Raw genomic sequence first — 22,084 nt, forward strand, 5'->3', positions numbered from 1 at the left:
TGCAGTATCCACTACAACAAAAAAAAATATAACACAATGAGGAGAGAAAAAGAGCTTACATATTTTCGTCATAATATGCTGTTATCCTAAAACTTGCTCTTAGTCTCGACTCGTTGCGTGACCTAACCAGGCCAGACCAGTGTTGTCTGAACACTCTGTCGATTTTCTGGCTCGCCGCCAGACCTCCCTTGTTCCATTTATTTCGCGTTAACTCCTAACGGAAGGAAAGCGAGGGCTGTACGGTACGCTTTCTTTTTTTAATTTCAGCTGATTCCATCGGCACCCATTCGCTATCAGCGCATCATAATTACATTTTCACCGCAAAGAAGACCATGCGCTTCTCCGCAGTCCGCAAATGCACAAGTGCCTTGTTTTCACTCCCTGATGGTATTCTGGCGCTTATCGCGTACCCTGGCGGAAAAGAGGCTTCGATCTGCAATAGCTCTGTAGTGAAAGCAGAGGAATGGGGTGTAAAGCCTCCAGAGTAGGTTATGCTAACCATCCGCAGTGCTTTAAAGGCACGGCCAAGAATGCTTGCAGAAAAGCAGATACAAGATCAATGACATACTGCGTTAAAAAGCGTCCAAAACTGCTTAAAAAGAATTTCTGTACTTCAGTAACACCCTGATCTTAAAGACGTCGCAATAATACTGTCGGTGACAGTCATCATGATACCAGTTAGAATCTCGTGATCTAAAAAGGTAGCTGTTGCCAGATTAGTGTGTCGTGTGTTTGATCAGCCAGCCATCAAAAGATTTTGCAGTAAAGAACTTCACTACGGTTAGCAAGAGTGGGGCGAGAGTGTACATGGCAGTTGCGTTGATTTCGCCCGAAAGGAAGTAGTATATTTGTTCTTCTGCATCATTGAAATCAAAAACTTTTCAAGGATTGAAAACATTTTTAGCTAGGACCAACGTTACTAGACTAGGTTTTAGTGTCGCCATCTGTTTTTGACCTGTGGTACTGAAAGCCGTCTGTCGTGTGGCTGTTGTTACACCTGTCTTTCTCATGCGTGTGTCGTCTCACCCCGCAGCATGCGGCGAGGCAGCGGGTCGGGCTGCCTGCACCCGGCCAGCGGCATCCCGAGTCCGGCCGTGTCGCCGCTCAGCTCTCCGCGACCCTCACCGCGAGGCGCCACTACTCCGGACGAGAGCCCGCTCAACACGCCGCCCGGCTCGCCGTCCCTCGGGCAGCCTTACTGGCGGTCGCGCCTGCACACCATTAAGAACAGCTTCCTCGGCAGTCCGCGCTTCCACAGGAGAAAACTGCAAGGTTGGTATCTACGTAGAAGACTGGCAGTACTCAGAGACCCAACACGAACAAGGTCAAAAAGGGACGAAGTGACGAAGCGCTGAAAATACACGTTACATCTGCTATCAGATTATCGCATCACATCGCATCAAATTACGTCACATTCCACCGCATCACACCGCATCGCACGCATTACATCGCATCAGATCACGACACATACATCACATCACAGCACAGCACATCACATCACATCACGCCGCCGCGGTGGCTCAGTGGTTATGGTGCTCGGCTGCTGACACGAAAGGCACGGGTTCGATCCCGGCCGCGGCATCTGGAATTTCTTTGGAGGAGAAATTCTAGAGGCCCGTGTACTGTGCGATGTCAGTGCACGTTAAAGAACCCCAGGTGGTCGAAATTTCCGGAGCCCTTCACTACGGCGTCTCTCATAGCCTCAGTCGCTTTGGGACGTTAAACCCCATAAACCAACCAAACCAACCAACATCACATCACAGCACAGCGCAGCGCAGCACAGCACAGCACAGCACATCACATCACATCACATCACATCACATCACATCACATCACATCACATCACATCACATCACATCACGTCACGTCACGTCACGTCACGTCACGTCACGTCACGTCACGTCACGTCACATCACGTCACATCACATCACATCACATCACATCGCATCGCATCGCATCGCATCGTATCGCATCGCAACGCATCGCATCGCATCGCATCTCAGCGCATAACATCACAATACAACGCAGACAACAAAACACACATCAAATCGCATTGCATCACAACACGCCACATCACACTGTGCCACGTCAAAAAACTTTTATTTCCGTACAGACCCTCTTTGTCGAATAACATACGGGCGGAAGCGAGTCAGGAGGGCGGATGAGATTAGGCGGTTTGCGAGGTTAAAGTAGCCGCAGCTGGCACCGGATAGGGTTAATTAAGGGATACGAAAAAGGAACTACACCTTGGACGTAGTTGGGCTCTTGATGGTGGTCCCAGCGCACATAATGACTACAATAAGGTGTGCAGTTGCAAATATTAGGACAATTTCAGAGGTGGGTTGAAAGCGACTCAGGTTATGAGAGACGCCGTAGCGAAGGGCTCCGGAAATTTCTTCCGCCTGGGGTTCTTTAACGTGCACGGGCATCGCACAGTACACGGCCTCTAGAATTTCGCCTCCATCTAAATTCCACCGCCGCGGCCGGGATCGAACCCGTGCCTTTCGTGTCAGCAGCCGAGCACCATAACCACTGAGCCACCGCGGCGGCTAAATTTCAAATGTGTCTCCAATGCAAGGCGCCTGCTAATATTACCCGCAACGTTCGATGGACAGGTGATGGCGGTGGTATGGTGCAGAAGCCCATCACGTCGCCAGAAGCAGTACATTATTTTTGCCCTAAAAGCCATAGAACAGCAGGAACAACAAGCATTCAAGAGAAGATTGTTTTAACGCTTTTACATTTAACTTTGTTGTCCGCAAAGAACGGGCTCTAAAAGGAAGCCTCGGTATATGTTACTTGCCTTCAACACGATGACTTCTCCAGGGGCATCACTGCGACCGTCGTTCGTCGCAACCTAAAACCCTTGGTGTCTACCTGCGGCCTAAGCGCAATGTTATTCAGTCATTGTTGCGAGCCAGCATGGGAGTAGGCGCACTCGCGCGGGGTGCGGAACTGTACAACTGTTGCCTCTTGAGGTATGAGGGCAGCGCCTGGAAACAGACTTTTTTTTTAGTCTTTAAACGGCGTAAAGGAGAGCTGCCCACTGTAGTCAGTGAAGGGAGAGCTTGTACTTCAGACCATGTTATTCGTCATTATGTGGTTTGCTGTAATCTGTAGTCTGTATGCATGAACTTTTTAATGCTTCTTATTGTAGATGCTATAGTATAAAAACCTGTGAGAAAATTGCGGTGTTCGTCAAGATAGTAACGGTCTCTCACAATAAATGATATCTGAAATCGAGCTGCATGAAAAGTCATATTGGCATAAGCATTGAGGATGAAGACACTTTTGATCAGTTGGAAGTCGCCTGCCTGGAATTATGATATGAGCAAATTATTCATAAAAATCGTAAAATCGCGAGAAGATTAGAGCACCTAGAACTAAATCACTGTGGCTTCGTAATTAGCGAATGAGCAACCATTATTTCGTTATGTGTCCCGTCGTTGTATTTGCAAAGGTACAACACCAAATAGAGAACAGATAATCAAGTGGAAGTTTTAGGACTGACTGTAGATAGGAGTATACTTTAGCCTTAACGACTTCTGAGAATCTTGCTAAATTCATTCAGAAAAGCGTGTCTACGAGAACAGACGACAACTGCTGAAAGCTATCGAATATATGTCCTTGAGCGAGACGTCATATTTGTACACAGTGTTTCTCATAAAATTTATGCTTCGTATTTAGCGAACGAGAAACCATTATTTCGTTATCTGTCCCGTCGTTGTATTTGCAAAGGCACAACAACAAAATAGAGAACCGATAATGAAGTGGAAGTTTTAGGACTGACTGTAGATAGGAGTACACTTAAGCCTCAACGACTTCTGAGGATCTTGCTAATTTCACTCAGAAAAGCGTGTCTACGAGAACGGGCAACTGCCGAAAGCTATCGAATATATGTCCTTGAGAGAGACGTCACATTTGGACACAGTGTTTCTCATAAAATTTATCTTTTTACTGCTAGTGCTAACTGTAGCGTCCACATTAGGGCTCACCGCTGTGAAACAAGAGTGAGGCGCGCACGAATTTGAACTAAAAATAGTCAAGTTAAGTGGAACCTAAGCAGTAACTCATGGAAGGCATCCTACATTTAGGCTGCATAGCATTCTAAAACTTCCACTAAAGATGTTTCCTCTCAGCAAGAACGTTTCAAAGTTGTTTAAGGATATTTTCCTGTTGCTGACAGCAAATACAGTGACTATGAAATTACGACGTTATACGCTACTGCCGATACATCGTGCCTTTCCTTACCAGTCGACACCGTTGTTATATTTCCGGCAGTCTTTTTGCCCGAGGTAGCATACCTAAGTCTTGCCCCTAATCAGCTTCCGTCTTATCGCAGTCACCCGGCAGCGGGAATGTTGTGCACGTTCTAAAACAGATTGTTTCCTTCCAAAGGTTTTTTTTTTTTTTTTTCGCATCGCACAGCGATTCTGGCTCAAGTCACGGCTCGTGTTCTGCCTGACAACTACACTGGCATTGGCACAGTATTGAATGTCACAGGTGACAAGGTGGTGCCGCAGTCGGATCAGCCTGTCAAATCTACTTGAATGCAGTATTATTACGAAATGTTCCTTATCTTTGCATTGTGCGTGACGGCGAGACAAGCGCACAAGTCAATAAAAATCAGTAGAGCCCACCGGAAGAAATTAAATTCCGTCGTAGAATCACTAGAGGGCAAGGGAAGAAGTGAAGGGAAGAGGAATCTGATTTTTTTTTATTCATTTGCCTTCCCCTGACGACCAATCTCATTTCGTTCGTCACTTAAAGGTTTGCCGTGCCTTAATGACAGCGCACGAAGGAGCCAGTCCCAGCACTAAGAGCAACGAATCTTTGAAGAAGACTATGCTTATGAAGTTTTTAGGCCAACTGTGGTCAGTGTCTGTGCAGAAACTTTTTCAACCGCTTTAGAAGCTTTTTAGAGGCTGTCGCGTCATGTGAGAGCAGGTGCTAATAATTTTCCTCGTGTGTTCATTGCTTTAAATCAGAGTTGAGGTTCAGATTAAGCACTTATGGTACAGAGGGGGGTCTGCACCATGAGGTCCACTCAGTACTTACGGCCATCGTAGAATAGACATGCACGCGCAGATTGACTGCCTGAAATTCCCCTTGTAGCTCAAACTTGGCCTTCGCGGAATGGAGCAAAAATGTGCATAGTCATGTGACGGTAGCGTCAGACAGGCAGGCAAGAGCAGACGAAGGTATGTTCGGTCCGCAAGTGCAACGTTTGGAGGACATAGAGGGCCTCAATGCTGTGGAAAAAGGTGGTACAGCCATCAAGCGTTCCCCAAATGTGTTTTGTGGAGACTTTGCAAAGGGGAAATAGGGGGCTGCGTCCAGGCTCTGTTGGTTCATTTTTGGGGAGTCTCGACGGTGCCTAGCGCTGCGTACTAGAGTGACGTAGGCCTGTCCATTTTTCTTTGCGGCCGCCGCTTGCAATTTACCTGCGCCTGCTAGACTTTCTTTGAAAGACATCTGCACTTGTCGCTACTTTGAGACTGCGTTGACAGCAGCGTGCCAAGCTAACTTTTCATTAATGACCTCGCGGTTGCTCCCTGCAATTTATGACCGTTCGTACCCATGGAGTCGGGAGGTTTCTGGGGCCACTTGAAGGGGTCCTTCGCTTTTGCAGGTTCATGTGTCCGAGATCTACTTATTAGTTGATGCTAAGACGAGAAAACTTGTATACAGGGTCTGTTCTGAAATTAGTAGGACTGGTTTTTTTCCTGGGCGAATGGGCGGACGAGAGGCGGTCAGCGCGTGCAGGATCGTTGAAGGGGGATATTGGGAATGCTGGGGAAAATCGCCAGTCGGCTCTCGGCCGTTGAAGAGAGCAGGTCGCGTGTACTGTGAACCCCTGTCGAAACGTCCCGTCGCGCAGAATCAAGGAGCGTTTACCGGATCAGCGATACGCGATCAAATTTTGTGTAAATCTTGTTAAAACGGGCAATGACACTCACAACATGATTAAGGAGGCCTACGGTGACGCTGCCATGGGTAGACCAGGTGTTTTTTGAGTGGCGCAAGCTGCTCCGAGAAGGTAAGGAAAAAGTGGAAGACGGCGACCACTCCGGACACCCTTCAACCAGCAAGACCAACGAAAATGTGTAGCGAGTGAAACATTCACTGAACAGTGATTGTAGGATGAGCATCAGAAAGATTGCTGATGACTTGAGCATTCCTAAAACCCAAGTTTTTGAGATCGTGACAGAAAACTTAGCCATGAGGAAAGTGTGCGCGAAGTTGGTGCCGGGAGGGTTGTCAGAGGAGCAAAAGGCCAACCGGAAAGCGATCTGCCAGGATCTTCTTCATCATGTGAATGAGGACCCCAATTTTTTGCCCAGCACAAGGCGGCAACGTTGCCTCAGCCCCCCTACAGCCCCGACTTGGCCCCGCCAGACTTTTTTCTATTCCCGAAAATAAAATCGATGCTCAAGGGGAAACATCACGGATTGGTAGAGGCGGTTCAACAGGCCTGACGAGGGAGCTAAACAGCATTCGGGTCCAGGCGTTCCTGGAGGCTTACGAAAACTGGAAAACTCATTAGCAGCAGCGTGTAGGTGCGGAAGGGTGCTGCTTTGAAAAATTCTAATCGTCTTTACTACTCTCATGAATAAATTTTATTTTAAAAAATGAGTCCTACTATTTTCAGAACAGACCGTGTATAACGCTATTCGATAACCTGCTGCAGACCGGACCCATATGTAAAGTCGGTCATCGACTACTGGCATAAACAATTTTGCCTTCCTTTAAGACCATTGATGTAATCGGGGCAGCAGCATCCCACCGCTGCCTCCAGTTGATGTGCTCGGTGGATCTGGACCAGGGTCTCCACCGCATGAGGACGAAGCAGGCAGACTACGGAGGGAAGTCTTCAGGAGAAGCGCAAAACTGAGCGATTTATTTACATTATTTAAAGAATAAACAGCGGGACCCAAGGTCAGGAAAGAAGCCCTCGACAAGAGGTCAGGAAAGAAGCTCTTGACACAGCACACATTGCTGCTTAAATGCAGTTCACATTCCCCAGGCACCCTGCTAGGGAATCTGATCTCTGGTTGAGCGTCCAATGGGTCTTTAGCTTCTTCTTAGGCTCCGCCCTCCCCACTTGACCACGCACACCGCGCAGACACACACACTAGCGAGGAGGAACTTGGCGCCTAGCCGTCGCGAACTGTTTGGTTTGCCGCGGGCCGACCAGGCCCAAAGGTCGTTCGCTGCTGAGTGACGATCCTGATCGTGGGAGACGCGAGTGCTGACGGCTCCCACCGGAGACCTCTTCAGGTCGGTGGAAGGGACAAATCCGCCGTGACCACCCCCCCTTTGTCGGCTGCTCAGGGCGCAGCGGGCAATGGGTTGGCGCCGCCATCGCCGTCTCCTCTGCTAGTCCACAGCAGAGCGCAGTTCGGCACCAGTGCCGCATTCAGCATCGCCGGCGAAGGGGATTAGAGCCTTTGTTCACGCCGACGCCGTCGCCAGAAGCCGCCCCCAGGCCAGCGTTTCCTTGCGTCCTCTCTTAAAAACCGCGCCTTTGATCAGCGTAGCCCGATGGCGCCAGCCCGGCTCGCCCATTCTCCGCTGGCTGGGCCCCGGATCACAACACCATGTCAAGGTCAGCGCGTCTGATGAGGCACATAACTCCTTCAACGCGCACCATGACTGCTCCATTTGAGCACTAGATTTAACAACTGTAGAAGCACTTGAGCTTTGTTTTTCTTTCCGGTAGACACTTGTGAATGTCATCAGTAGCTTTAAAGAAGCACCAGGTCGCCACAAAAGCTTCGTGATTCTCGCACCACGTCCATTCATGACCCTCTAGCATGAGGAACATGTGCCTCAACATCGTACCGTCATCCCAGGTTTTCAATACTTCCCACTGACTGAGAGCTGCTAAGCAATTCTGCAGAATGATCGTACAAGGAGCCGTTCTGAAACGGGAAGCAGTGTAAGTTGCTAGAGGAACTAGGGGGTCACCGACACTGTTGCATTAGGCACGGCCATGGTCAGTTTCGAAGCTTCAGATGTTTGCGTGTCTATTATGATAGCAGACTAAAATCTCAAAAGAGACTCTTGCGTTTCAGGCTCTTAGACACTGGGATTACCTCGAACGACAGTCAACCTAGGCTTGAGGTGCGGCTTGCGTAGCAACGCCTTGTTGCCCATCACAACCACGAACTGTTGTAGCGTTGTCAGCAAACAGATAGGCAGGAAGGCAGGTGTAGGTTTTCGTAGCAAACTGCTCATTGGGTGGATCTGTAACCACAGTTAATGAAAAGAGCGTGGAGGCAGTGACAAAGATGTATGTCGTTGCACCGTTACACCGCGTTTTATTCCAATACGACAAAAGTCTTTCCAGGTCACCTGCATTCATGGGTGCGAGAATTCTTGAACAACGCAGAAGTAAGCGTGTTCGAGCATGATCATCAGCGAACGATGTAGCTTTGCCTCACAAACGTATGCCATAGTGGATACAACTCAAGAACGAAGCGGCAGATAGTTTTCAAAAAAGGGGACCGTCCAGACAATGGCGTCGATTTTCTTGACGCCTTGGGTTATATTATTACGCCACTCCCTGCGATGTCACGCTGTATCAAGTACAAGAGAATTAACCACGACGTCGTGGGAATCGATCGACGCCTTTGGCTGGAGGATATTTTTTCGGGGCATTTGCCGCTTGGTTCTTGAGTTGTGACTATTGATAACTTGGCGGAGTGTTAGAACAAAGGTGATAAGGTGGAGCTCTACGGAGATACGAGAAGTTCGCCGTATTATCGGTCAGTTTGTGAACTTTCTCAAGCAGAATTGGAGTGAACTATATTGTAACGTTCTGTTTCTAATATTATGTACAGTTATTTCTATTCCTGTAATTATGTTTTTGCGAGGGATATTTTTGTTTTACTGACTAAAACAAAGTTCAGCTCTCGTTGTCATCAGGTCTTGAAGCACATGTTATCGACTCCTCGTCAATATGCCTAGCGTCTTGTTTTAGATTCGTACCTTATGGTTTCTGTTTTGCTTTTCGAACATTGGTTGGTTACGACATTCATAACAAAAGCAGGAGTGGGTTGTTGCCTTGGCCTATGATGGTAAATGTGTTAATCCCATGCGATAGTTATTCGATTCAGTCATTAAGTGCTTATATCCAAGACATGATAAGGAGGCAAGTGTGTGAACCATAATTTTATAAATACAGTGGAACAGTCATAAAGCGGGAAATATAAATCACAATGCGCTTACAAGGTTTAGAGACGAAATAGGTACCGACAAAGTTGTCCCAAATCTCAGAAAAAGAAACAATACATTTTTCGTTATGGTCGCCGAAATGCTGGCTACAAGCTCTTACTCTTGGCATGGACACGTTTGTTAAAGTTTGGTTTCGTAAAGTTACCCTGATCTTATTGTACGACCCCATCTGAAAGCACGGTTCAAACCGGTAAGATGACGCGGTGATTTGCTGCAGAAGCAAAGGCAGGCTTGCCGGCTATATTATAAGCGCCAAAAGGATATCAGCACTCCTTTTTAGTTGCTGCTTATATTGTCCACTCAAGACAAGGATATTCTACGAAGACCAACCCGCCGCTGAATACGAATAACATTTGTCTTTTTCAGCCTAAGACTGTGGCCTTCTTGACTAAGGCTGCATTGTCACCAATCAATTCGGCATACACAGTGTTTTGGTTCTCGCTGTAATCCGTGGACCACGCCAGGAACTAATTCATTTATGCAGACTACGCGCATTTCACTGTTTCTGTACGAGCAGTGTAGTAATGATTTATGGTGACAACACTTTATCTGTACTGACTGCAAGTTACTGATTGTGGCATTCATTTCTCCTTTGCAGTTCCTTCAGCTTCAGACGAAGTCAGCCTGACTCCGGATTCCTCACCAGAGTAAGTTTCACTCTTGCCATTACGTGGGGGCAGATGGCATGTATCGTCTTTGCCACAAGTAACCAGGCAGCGGAGTTTGATTCTCAGCCGTGAAATGGAGCAATACGACGTGCTAAAAAAACCAAAAGGTCTCTAAAGGTGAGGACAATGCAAGAAGGCCAACCAATTTAGATACCTATCTGGAATCCAGTAACGCATATTGATACAAAGCAGGCACAATGAATAGTGGTAGAATCGAAGCAGCGCAGGAAAAGGTGAAGAAAGGCATGTAGTGTATTCATGCACAATGTAACTAATTGGCCTTGGAGCATGTGAATACTCTGAACCTAACTATAACATACCTACATACCCTTTGCTGGTACAGAGTAAGAAGCTGAGCTCTGACTTCCCAGGATTTACTGGTCCATGTTCCAAAAACAATGTCAGTTACAATGTCAGTGCATTCAAGGAACGTTTAAAACGGAAAGATATTTGTTCCATGTTTTTGCCTTCCCCTTTGGTCAGATAATTATCAGAGTGATGTATCGGAGTTCTGTAGGAATTTATATTTCAGAGCAGTTAGCGAGACAGTGAAGGCTTTATGGAACATCGTTGCATATGAGAAAAGATACTGAACAGCATCATCATCTTGGAAAAAGGCACGGAGAACTGTCTCATAAAAATAAATATTCCTACCTTCTCAATTTTTTTTTTCACAGAAGAAATACGTTTTTCAAAAACGTTAAACGCCGAAATACACGCAATAGCATCGTAAGCGTTGCTGTTTTTGCAGTTACAGCTAATATGGTGCATACTATGTAAGTTAAAGCTACAATTTTTATTTTTTATGCTAAGTCTTAGTGTAGCCTTTAAAAGATAACCCTCAAAAAAATGATGATGATCAACCCAAACCGAAGCTGAAAAGATGCGGGCAGGGTTAAACGAAGAGTGTTCATTGATATTGTGTTTTTTAATTTAATGCATTTCTGACAGTAACATTGCATTCAATTCCTTGTCGCATTTGTTTCTGCTTTGTCTTCTAGCCTATCGAAGCGGTCGTGGTTCGGAGGACTGATGGCCAACGAGAGGGAAGAGAGCCACGTGATACTCGTCAAGGACCGTCCTTTGAGTTCTGTCAAGGCTGACCTCATCCACGCCTTCCTGTCGGTAAGGCACGTGGGACAATACACGGCTTTAGACCTTACGTTGCACACGAGCATAACATAATCGCCATCGGGAAGCTTGAAAATCATGCGTCAGTGTTTAAAGCAGCAATATATTTTCTAGGATTGCTCACTTCTACCGCTGAGCTGGATCTCCTCTTACTGAATTACTGAAATAACTGCTCAGTTCAAGAAACATAAGTTATTCTGCTCGAATATTTGCAAATCATGCCTAATATGTCTCTCAGTCATAAATACGAGGGTCATCCCAAAATTAAGGTCTCCAGTTCTTTTACAAATCGAAAGAAATGTTTATTTTAAGCAATTTACAAATCATTTAGAAGGCAGATTATTCTTCTACTTTTCCACATATTCGCAGTTGGGGTCTGTGCATTTTTGCAGACACTGGGGCAGGTTTTGTATGCCCATGTCATACCAGCTCGCCGACACGTCGTTGAGTAAGCGTTTGACCGCATCTTTCACTTCGTCATCGTCGGTGAAGCGCCTTCCAGCGAGTTCTTTTAGCTTTGGAAACAAGTGGTAGACACTGGGTGCCAAGTCCAGACTGTAGGGTGGGTGGCTGATGACGTCCCATCCAAGCTGTTGCAGCAGAGCGACGGTTTGGCAGGCAACGTGGGGGCGAGCATTGTCGTGGATAAGACTCACGCCCTTCCTCAGCATTCCTCTCCTGCGATTTTGAGTCACCCGTCTGAGTTTTTTAAGGGTCTCACTATATCTGTTCTTTTTTTACTGTGATGCCAGGAGCCATGAAGTCTACCAACAATACCCATTTTCGATCTCAGTACACAGTTGCCACGACATTGCCGGCAGACTGTGTTCGCTTGATGTTTCGCGGCTTGGGCGAAGAGGAGTGCCGCCACTCACGTGGTCCTTGCTTGGTCTCAGGTGTGAAGTGAAATGCCCAGGTTTCGTCACCCGTAAGAATGCAATCCAAAAAGGCCTCCTTTTCATCTCCAGAACGCTGAAGAAATTCGCGGGAGGAGTCAATGCGTTGCCGTTGATGGTCATCTGTGAGCATTCGCGGAACTCATCTTGCGCACACCTTCCGATATTTGAACTTTGCTGTCAAAATCCTGTGAATAGTGCTTCTAGAAACGCCAGGAACCAAAATGCACTAGATGAGTGAAAAAAGCTAATCATATTAAATGTAGCATATTAACTATTTTTAAAGCTATCATCGTAATCACTGTCGTTGCTTACATTCATACCTTCACTGCTGCCTTCTGCGACAAAAAAAAAGCACAGCTAAGAAATCCAATAGCCAACTGAGCCCATCGACCGTCCCACAGGGGTAAAAAAACTAAAAATGAACTGCAGCATGCCATCTTTTATTTATTTATTTATTTATTTATTTATTTATTTATTTATTTATTTATTTATTTATTTATTTATTTATTTATTTATTTATTTATTTATTTATTTATTTATTTATTTATTTATTTATTTATTTATTTATTTATTTCAAAGTACTGCAGGCCTATGTGGCCCAAGCAGGAGGGGCAAACAACCTAACAACACACAAAAGAAACAAAGAAACAAAGGGAAGATAAAAACAACAGCATTAAAAAATACAAAATGAGACAACTTAACCAAGGAAATGTTCTTCCAATGCGTTTGGAGTATGATGAGTATGGATTTCCTTTCTTATGAACCCTACTCAGGTTCTCAATGCCATAAAGTTACAAAATGCAAAGTAAATACTTGAAGTTCAATGTTAGGTCTTCTCGACTGGAATCTAGAAGTGAATAAAGGAGTGCTTCATTCTATTCATGTTTTAAAGGCTGAAACTCTCCGATAACGTTGCTATTTTTTGCTGCGGTAAGGAATAAAATATCGTATTTTTGCTCGTAGACGTCTTCAAATTCAACACAACACACGAGGCGAAGGGGAAGGGAACGAACGCAACGACATTTTGCTGCTGTAAGCTCGCACAGCGACAGTAAACAAAACCAAGTGGCATAAACGTTCCTCTCGGAAAGCGTATATTAGCGAAGTCTGTTCTTTGCGTAAATCTGACAGATTACTGGTTCTCTTAAATGGCCATTAATTTGACGACCGTTTACTGCGACATAATTCGCACTCTGAAATGAGAAACACTTTGTAACGTTTACTTCAGCAAGGTACAACTTCAAAAGACAACTCATTCACAATCTTGCGGAAGGAATCTCATCGGCACAGGTGCCTGTAATTGTTTCCATCAACATCACCGAGATATTGCTGTACTCTGTCAGAGCCAAAAGTAAGCGCGCGGACATTGCGCCTACTTCGTTTCCATCAGCAGTAGAGAGAAGGCAGGAAGATGGGATTCTTGACAACACAAAGCAAAATGAATATGGGAGCCTCTGTCCGCCAGCCAGCGTTTCTATAAGAGGGCTTGGCGATACTTTGGCGGCTAGCGGGTTGACTCCCCTTCGCCTACCCCCTCCCTACCCACAATGCCTGTTCATTTTGTCTACTGTTGTCACTTTGGTGAAGAAACTCAAAAAGCATTTTTACCGCCACACACATTCAACTCACAGTGGTTGAAGCGAGGTCGTACCTACATTCTGCAATGAGTCCAATGAGGCGCATCACCGTTTAAATGGGCGCTTCAAGTCATTTAAAGTAGTATAAGCCGGTGACCAAACATTCCGAAACAATGGCTTTGTGGCACAGAACCCTCCTCTTGTGCAAGAAATACTGAGTTAAAAATACTTTTGATAAGACACAGCATCATATGATCCAAGAATTTCATCCGCGTTGAAAGCCCACCACCAGACCGCAGGATACTTATAGTCATTTAAAAAGCTCCTAGACTGTTCGCCTAATTGGAGAGAAGTGATAGGTATTTCTTCCGGCTGAATTTAATAGCGACAACTCGTGCAACAGATTCCGGTCTGAATCCGCGTTTTAATGCAGTTTCTTCCAATATACCATTGCCTTCAGAAGATTGCAGTTTGGATCATTTGGAGTAGTAAAAGTATACGAAATCAGGAAGTTCTTCGTCGTATTAGAATGCAGTTGCAAAGATCGGAGATACTACAGACGCAGTAACTGCTCAAAAATATCGAGAGCCATACAAACTATTATCATGACACAAAGCAAAGGCGAGGTATCTTGCACATGCGTGCGATGTAAACCACACGGCTATAGCAGCATTGAATTCCTGACTCTCATCACCCATATTTTATTGAGCTTGCTACCGTCTTTGAAAGCAAGACCAAGTAAATAACTCGCACTTTAGGTTACGTTTAGGTTAGGTTAGTAAACTCGTATAAATCGCATGTCTTAAGGTGAAAGTGAGGCTTGCACATAGCTCTGGCTTCAAAAATCCCGAGCTCAGTTAAAAACGCCTATTATTCTAAGGAAGGAACGCTGGCCCGGCCACCACACACAGCGGAATGAGTCTTTAATGCGCATGTCCTGCTACAAAAAAAAAATGGTCACTACAAAACCACTTTAGCACTGTCCTTAATTTTCTGCTTCCTCTTTGTTGTTTTTTTGTGACACTAGAGCATTGCAAACTTAGCCTACGCACCTCTCTAATTTGTGAACAAGCGCAATCCGTGCCGTGGTGTTCCATGCCATAACCAAAAATTCCTTCAATTATGCCAAAAATTCCCCAAAACTCCCTTAATTTGGAAAACGGGAGTGCTTCAGTGCTTAAAATTCTCTCAAAGTCCCTAAAACTTCTCATTTTATTTATCAAACTCCCTGTAAACGGAAAAATTCCTGAGTTGAAATGTCACTGCTTCTGTGGGCAGTCCACATCGCTTATGGTCTGCTTCCATGTTTCCGCCCATGACAGATTGCTGACCTAAGCCACAGCGTGGTGTCGCCGATGTCCTTCCGGGTGGAATACAAGAGGCCGGGGAGCACCACCATGTTCCAGAGGAACGTCCGATTCCACGTCGACATCAGCATCGTGGGAGACGGAAGCCCCAACGGCGGAGCTTCGCACGACAGCAAGCCATCTGTGTACTGCATAAGCTTCACTCTCATATCGGGTACGATACAATACTCACCAGCATGTATCTGGCCTCCCCGGAGGGCGCATACCCTTACACCTCATACTTCGTGTCGTTTTTACTGCGCTATCACTACGGCCCCCATCCGCCGATTTCACCGCTGTCGGTTTGTCCGGTCCATCTAAGATGAACAGCTGCCCACTGTGGCAGGTAGCAGTTCAGTAAATAATTTGTCACGAGAGGTGGTTGCTCAAGATGAGCAGCCTGGGTCCACAAGCCGCACCGGTGGCAGCACCTGCCATCGCAGTGCAGTGGCGCATCGCTTAACCGCTGCACCACTGCGCCAGGAGGGGTATGAGGACTGCCAGAGATCTGTGATTGCAAAGTAGATAATAACCAATTCTGCATATAGGGCCATTTATCCACTAGCGCTATCGCGTCGTACCCTTAAGGCGAAGCTTAAGTCCAATTTCATAGACCTTTGTCTGAAGCCTGCTTGACCTTGAAACCCAAGCCTGGAATCGAAACCGAAGCTAAAACCGAAATGCTAGAGCACCTAATTCGCATTTGTACATACCACGCTAAATAGTCCGCTATATTTTTAACTAATGATCACTTTCCCTTACACCTCCACATCAAATGTGAAATTTTCTGCGCAATGCTGCTGAATACTTCTTTTCTGTAAATACTTGTGTTTACATGCAATGACAAAGCTGACTCCTGTAAGTGCTGCCGGTTCTTCCTTGCGACATGCAATAAATACGAGAAGCATACTATCGGTAGCATTGGGTTCGAACGAATAATTACTCCCTTATTACAGGAAGATGGAAGTTAGCGCCCAATTCAATAGATACCAATGTAATTTATGCCTGTTTTTCTGTTGTGTTTGCTGGCATTCATTATATCGTTTAATACATTTTCACTGTGTTGCACGCCCTCTTCCATTAGTTTGCTGAAGTGGCTTTTATCTCAGATCATTATGTTAAGTATGGGAAAATCTTTATACATCCTCTTTGCTTCGTTTAGATGAACATATAGTTGGAATTTTTAACATCTAACTACTAACTATAACGAAGGTACAGTCTTTGTCAAAAGTAACCAGGCTCCATGATTTGCTTCTCATTCGTATAACACAGCCCTCACGGCTTCCCTAAAGATCAAAAAGTTCTTTGAAGGTGAGAAGAGGGCTTCTTACCATACAGAGATTTAGAGCTTGAGAGCTGGCATAATAGCTTGAATATACGTCTGATAAGAAAAACATGCAGCCTGATTACTACTTTTGACAAAGACGGTACCTATAGACACCTATCACCAGCGTATTCATCTTCACCCGTATGGATCAGGGAAGGAATTAAGCAGTTAAACGGAATGTACAGATCTCCGTAACAATCAACGTAGTATAAGAGGATCTACTTCAGTGTACAGTACCGGCTTCTCAAGGTGATGCTTGACTAGTAGTTAACACCGGAGTAGTGTCCGAGTGCGCTCATCTCTTTCAAAGGCAAGCCAAGGGGAAGTCAGCGTCGAAGCGCCACTTTTGTTTATGCAAGCCCCGCACCGCGCAGGTCCAATCCGGAGGTTCAAGCGCATCTGCGAGCACATCCAGGCGCAGATCCTGGGCCGGCGGCCGGGCAGCCACTCGCCTCGCTTCAGCCGCCGGCCGCCCACCTCCGAGCTGAGCGACAGTTCCTCGTGCGGCTCCGAGTCGCTGTCGCCCACTCAGGTGGCCGACGACCTGGCGCACGTGCTCAGCACCAGCGGCCAGCCCATGGCCCGCTGCAAGTCCGACCAGGACGCCGCGTGCGACATCTTCGAGCGGGAAGCCAAGGCGGCGGCCGCGGTGGCCGCCGCGGCGTGCCACCGCCGCGCGGTTATGGACGGCACGTCCATCGCCAACGGCCGCCGGCTCAGCTACGACCTCAAGGGCTCCAGGGACAAAGTCTGACCCTGTCCGCACGCTCGGACAGTCGCTTGCTGAGGGGCCCGACGACGTCGCCGCGTTGTCCGCACAAACAAAGTCGTTGCTGGCAGACTGACCGACGCACGCATGCCGCCCTCGTAGAGGCGGTAAACAAGTGCGAGCTTTCAACAACAACAACAACAACCGCCTCCTCGCAGAGGTCAGCGATGCGACGGTGAAACGCCGCCGCTTCGTGGTGTCGGTCGTGCGTCTGGTCTGTATACCGTACGTGTCCCCAACCAACCGTGGACTCGCTTTTATTCGCTTTTGACCGATTACGTTTTCTTGTGCTGATTCGCGAGAGCTTGCAATCGGCACTTGAACGGTTTCAAATCAAATGGCGAAGCGTAATGAGTTAGCCGAATGGCAAGCAGTACTGCTGCTATCGACGCTTTGACGCTCTGTTGGGAAGGTCACGAATGACATGGCGTTATTAGGTTCGAGAAAAGGTTCGGTGCCACTCCACAGGCGTTTATTTTTGTTACCCCTATGGGCCAGAGGTGGCTGGAATACGGCACGTGTTCACTGCTGCAGACAAAGAGAAGGAAGGAATGGTTGTTTCTCCTTGTATGCGTGGCTGAAGCTCACCGATCGCTTTCTCACCGACAGAGGCAAAAAGACTGTGAGTAGCCAGCCGACCATTTTCCAAGACGGCAGCTCCTACCAAGCGCTGACCCTTGTCAGTGTGCAAACATTGTCTCCCGCTTAGGACATTCACATACCGAAAAGTATATATTTTGGACTAGCCGTCTTTAGTGACCGAACTAAAATCTGGTGTAAACCTTGGGCTCCTTCATGAGACAAGCGATGTCGACGACGCTGTAAGCAACGCTCCAGTTGCACTTAACGAGGTCATCGAATATAATGTGCCGAATGCGTCTAACACTTCTTTTTTAACAGAACGCGGACTGTAACAGACTGAGTGGAACATGTTATAGAAGAGTGAATGGGACGCCTGGATGCCATACAGTATACATGTGTCCTTGACCGCGTAGAAATCTTGCTAGCGTCTTTCGTTGAAATAAATGCAGGTAGTGTCCCATTTACCCAAAAGAAATGCCCTTAGCACTTGAGACAAAAGATGGAGATGCTTAGGCCAGTGCTGAAACTTCTTTTCTTTCTCTCCGTTATAGGCGCGAAAATACTAGGCGTTGCCAGAACTTCCTTATTGCTTGCAAGCTATGCATAACTCTGGAAGCGCTGCAGCATCTTAATGGAAGCGCCAGATGCTCACAAGTTTCTTCGGAGCTTGTTGAAGGTCATTTTATTTGCATGCCGCTAACCCCGCTTGTTTCGTACCGCATATAAAAGCTATGCTTCGCTAAATACGTACAAAATTGCGTTGGCTGTTCGCTGCTTATGTCTGATGCAATGTATCTGCCGTCTGGCACGGCGCTTTGCAACAGTACGGGAAGCAAAAGTAATCCATGTGTCTGCGCTCAGTATGTGTCACAAAACAAAAAAGTATATTGTGAACTTGTGGTTGAAACTTCGTCGCTACAAAAATGGATGCCCCTCTTCCCCTTAGACGTCGTGAGCGTTTCAAACATCTTTAACGTTCGCCCTCATGGTAGCGTGAGTTCAAAGTGTGACCTCTACGCGATTGAACCATGCAGCATAAATACTATCTCTGTGGCTTGGAATGCTTCTCCGTGCTTTTTACAGCTTCTCAGCTGTATTCGCGATATTGACGTCGGAAAGAAAAATGTCCAGAATAATGTACGACGTCGCTACATCAGACGTGCGCTTGCTGCTTTTATTTTGCTGCAGTTGTGCGGTCTATAGTTCTTCAGGAGCCCATGCGTTGCCTGTAATCGAAAATACGCTTTTGACGAATCCTTGGGGGTGAGGCTGAAAGCTAAAATTGCAGGCATTTTCTATGGCATATAAATGAGAACAGAATGGCACAGACGACTGAAACGCTGGCGCCTTTCTGTCCTCAACGCCCTCTGTCCTTGACTATTTACCACAGAAAAATAGCTACAATATTAGACAGCAAACAACCAGTCCACCTTTCCGCTGTCAGAAAGTTGTAGGGTTCGCTTGCTTAGCTCTTCAAGGCAGCAGTTGACTTGAAAGAGATAAGGTTAAGAACACCAAAATATAAAGAATACTGAACACAAACAGGGCAGACAAAAATGGCAGTGGCGATCTCTGCACAACTCTTGATTATCTTGGTCTCTGCCATTCCTACCGTTGGTATCTCGGATGACCACTAAATATGATCACCTCACGTGCAACTGCCTTGAGTGATCGCCTCTAAATCTCCACTATGACATTGCATTGAGCCTTCAGCAGAGGTTTCAGCACCAAACACATGAAACACATATCCTAGAGAATCAGACTGTGAACAATCGGATGATTAAGCGCAGCGTTTTCTTTAACGTTTACGTTTCGTCTTAGGGAGAAACAGCGTCTTGACTAAAAAACAAAAAGTTCTGGCCTTGTATATTCGCATTCTTAGAATTGACTCAAGCGCTTTTATCCCTTCAGGGCTCTGTCTCAAGGTTATGCTTGAATCTATGTGGTCGTTGAGTGGTGTAAGAAATGTGAAGTGGATGCGTCGAGTGAAACAACGCCGCCTGAAGTGAGTTTGGGCCAACGTTTATTTTAAACAGCTCTTCTTCCCATGCATGTGAAAGAGGCCGTGATTAAAGGAGGAGGCCGACGGAGTAGTAGAGACGTTTCGGATAGTTTAAAAGGCGCTTGCAAACATGTGGAAGGAAAAAGAAAGTAGCACCCAACTGAACATCAACCGCTCCTGCTAACGTATACTTGAAAGAACATTCATTTGAATTGTTTCTGTATATATTCATACATACGCCTGTGTACATATTTGTGTACAAAGCTTAGAAAGCTGGGTTTGATTATTGTGATGCAAAGGGGCCTTCTGAGGAAAGGCAGAGAAGTTTTGCATTTGTTGTCGTTGTTTTGTTCCTGCATAACCGATGGTGGGAAAAACCCTGCAAGTATGAAAGTTAGGTTTTCTGGACGCATTTTTGATCTTTGCGAAAGTGCAGTTTGGTGAACAGTGTTATGTTTTGCGATTTCAGACAATAGTGTGAGTCAGTGTGTGCAATATCTTCAGCATGAATAGCTCACCCTGTATAAAAGTTTGTTCGATACTAACAACGGTCAGTGACGCAGTTGCCCGGAATTCCCCAAATAGCTTTCATAACTAAGCTTAATTTTGAAAACCGAATTTAGCGGCATTAGCAACCTGACTGTTATCTTGCCAATAATTTCGCAGCTACTGGAGTAAAACAGTAATCTTTAGCGATAAAATAACGCTGGAAAAACACCGGAGAAACAAATTCCTGGAATAAGCATGCGTAATCCACAACCTCTCAGAGTGTAAGCTCTCGCCGTCAACTCTTGCGCGGAAATCAGATCAAACTTACTGCATGATATACTTTACTCTTTGTTATCTTAGCACGCAATAATTCAAAAATGTAATGTAGCATCCAAGGTATTCTGTTAAACAGACTTCACTTCAACGAAGCAGTCTTCAAGGATAGCACAACCAACGCTGGATTCAATTTTATAGCGAGCAAATTTTTAGGGATTAAAACATGTGAACGTTATTCAAGAACAATGGTTTCTAAAAACTTTTTTAATGAAAGCTAGTTATCTACGTATGGTGATAATTAGGTTTGTGTTCTTGGATGATTTACGCTCATGTTTTTAGAGCCTACTCATCTTTTGCACCTACTTTTGTCAGCGAGGTAAAAAGTGGCAAGGTTGGCGGGTTGAGTTCTCTAATGTTTGCAATTACTGGCAAATTGCAATAAGAAGAACTGACGATTTAATTCATGAATCCGGTTTCACTGGATAAACTAGTTTCAATGCTTTATTTAAGTGGAATACATCCTGTTTCGCTTATTGCACCACTTATCGCGAAGACCTCTCACATTTACACACGCGCTCGGAGAACTTAGTAGGAGTTATTAAGAGAACTGGCTTCATTTAAATGTAGATGAGAGTATACCTGCTTGGTCTAACGCCTCCTATGGATCGAAGTGAACGTGCTATTTGTAATCAACGCCAAGATGATGCATGAAAAAAGTTTTAATATCAAAATAAAATATGTTTAATGATGAAAAGTGTAACAACAAAACTAACATCGATCACCTGGTGTTTTAATCTCACGAAATTTTCTAATGAGTTTCACTACATTCTGGGACGCAAGACATAAATAAATGAAACATATATACCATTTCCCCAACAGAATGCTTGATCCAGGAAGCAGCGTCTGCTATTACGTTCCCTTCTTTTTCTGACAGGTTTGGGGTACTTTTGATGACGGTCTCGAAGTTTTGTTTCGATATGGCATCAAAATATTCTTGGCAAGCTTATGTGAAACCTCAGCCAGAATGGCAAAAAAAGATAGTGGCCCAATTTAGGCGCGATAATGTTCCACAAAGCAGCTTCTTGTGTGCAATTTCTTTCATCATTCGGAGTTAAAACGTGCATTCTCTTACGGGCAAGTTCTTTCAAGCAACTGCGTTGGATTCAAATACTGCCAGGGCGTTCCTTGAGAGCGAAGGCAACCTGTTGCCTTGTTTTCTTTGCCTTTGGCCTTGGTACACTCAGAAGCCCAATGGAGGACTGGAAGCTCGGCGGCGCCCGCTCGCTACTCGCTGACGAATGGAAGACATCATTCGGCGGCTGTGTTCTCTCGTGTTTGACTCTTCCTTCTTTTGCTAGAAGCCTTAAGGAAATGTAGATGTAGTCCGCCAACTGCAGCTGTAACGTATGCTCGTTCACTCTTTGTCAATGACATTTTTTTTTTCTTTTTGCGAGCATGTTTAGCCGAAACAAAATGCTGTCTTCTCATATGTGTTGTTGCTCGAGGAAAAAAAAAACATGAGACATTGCACCGAAGGTTGTATACTAGGTATACGAGTGTTTCTTATTAAACCTGTACATAAAGCTTAGTGTGTCACTAGTGCATTTATTTCTTTTCCGGCGTAATACTTTTACGCAACCACTCGATGGCAGCATCGATAGGCATTCGATGGCTACGTACAGTCGTGGGTAAAAAAGATTAGCACACACGACGGAACACCGGAGCGCCGGAATGACAACGCGTGGCGCTGCGGGTGGCGAAGCGGCTGATAACGAGAG

General features: G+C 45.7%; 1 protein-coding gene across 2 annotated transcripts in view; it reads left to right on the forward strand.

The window, feature by feature from the left end:
- The window catches only part of LOC149372772 (serine/threonine-protein kinase BRSK2-like), a 114,730-nt gene extending 92,838 nt beyond the window's left edge, over positions 1-21,892 (forward strand). For both annotated transcript variants that reach the window (XM_089567317.1, XM_089567318.1), the window contains exons 14-18: positions 1,034-1,272; positions 9,839-9,887; positions 10,910-11,033; positions 14,838-15,036; positions 16,563-21,892. In XM_089567317.1, the coding sequence (XP_089423443.1) occupies positions 1,034-1,272; positions 9,839-9,887; positions 10,910-11,033; positions 14,838-15,036; positions 16,563-16,942 (991 nt within the window). In that variant the 3' untranslated portion in view covers positions 16,943-21,892. The remainder of the gene's footprint in view (positions 1-1,033; positions 1,273-9,838; positions 9,888-10,909; positions 11,034-14,837; positions 15,037-16,562) is intronic.
- Positions 21,893-22,084: the final 192 nt, after the last annotated feature.

Source organism: Amblyomma mixtum, chromosome 1 (assembly GCF_055824585.1).
Source record: "Amblyomma mixtum isolate Tamu chromosome 1, ASM5582458v1, whole genome shotgun sequence".
Classification (NCBI taxonomy): Eukaryota; Metazoa; Arthropoda; class Arachnida; order Ixodida; family Ixodidae; genus Amblyomma; species Amblyomma mixtum.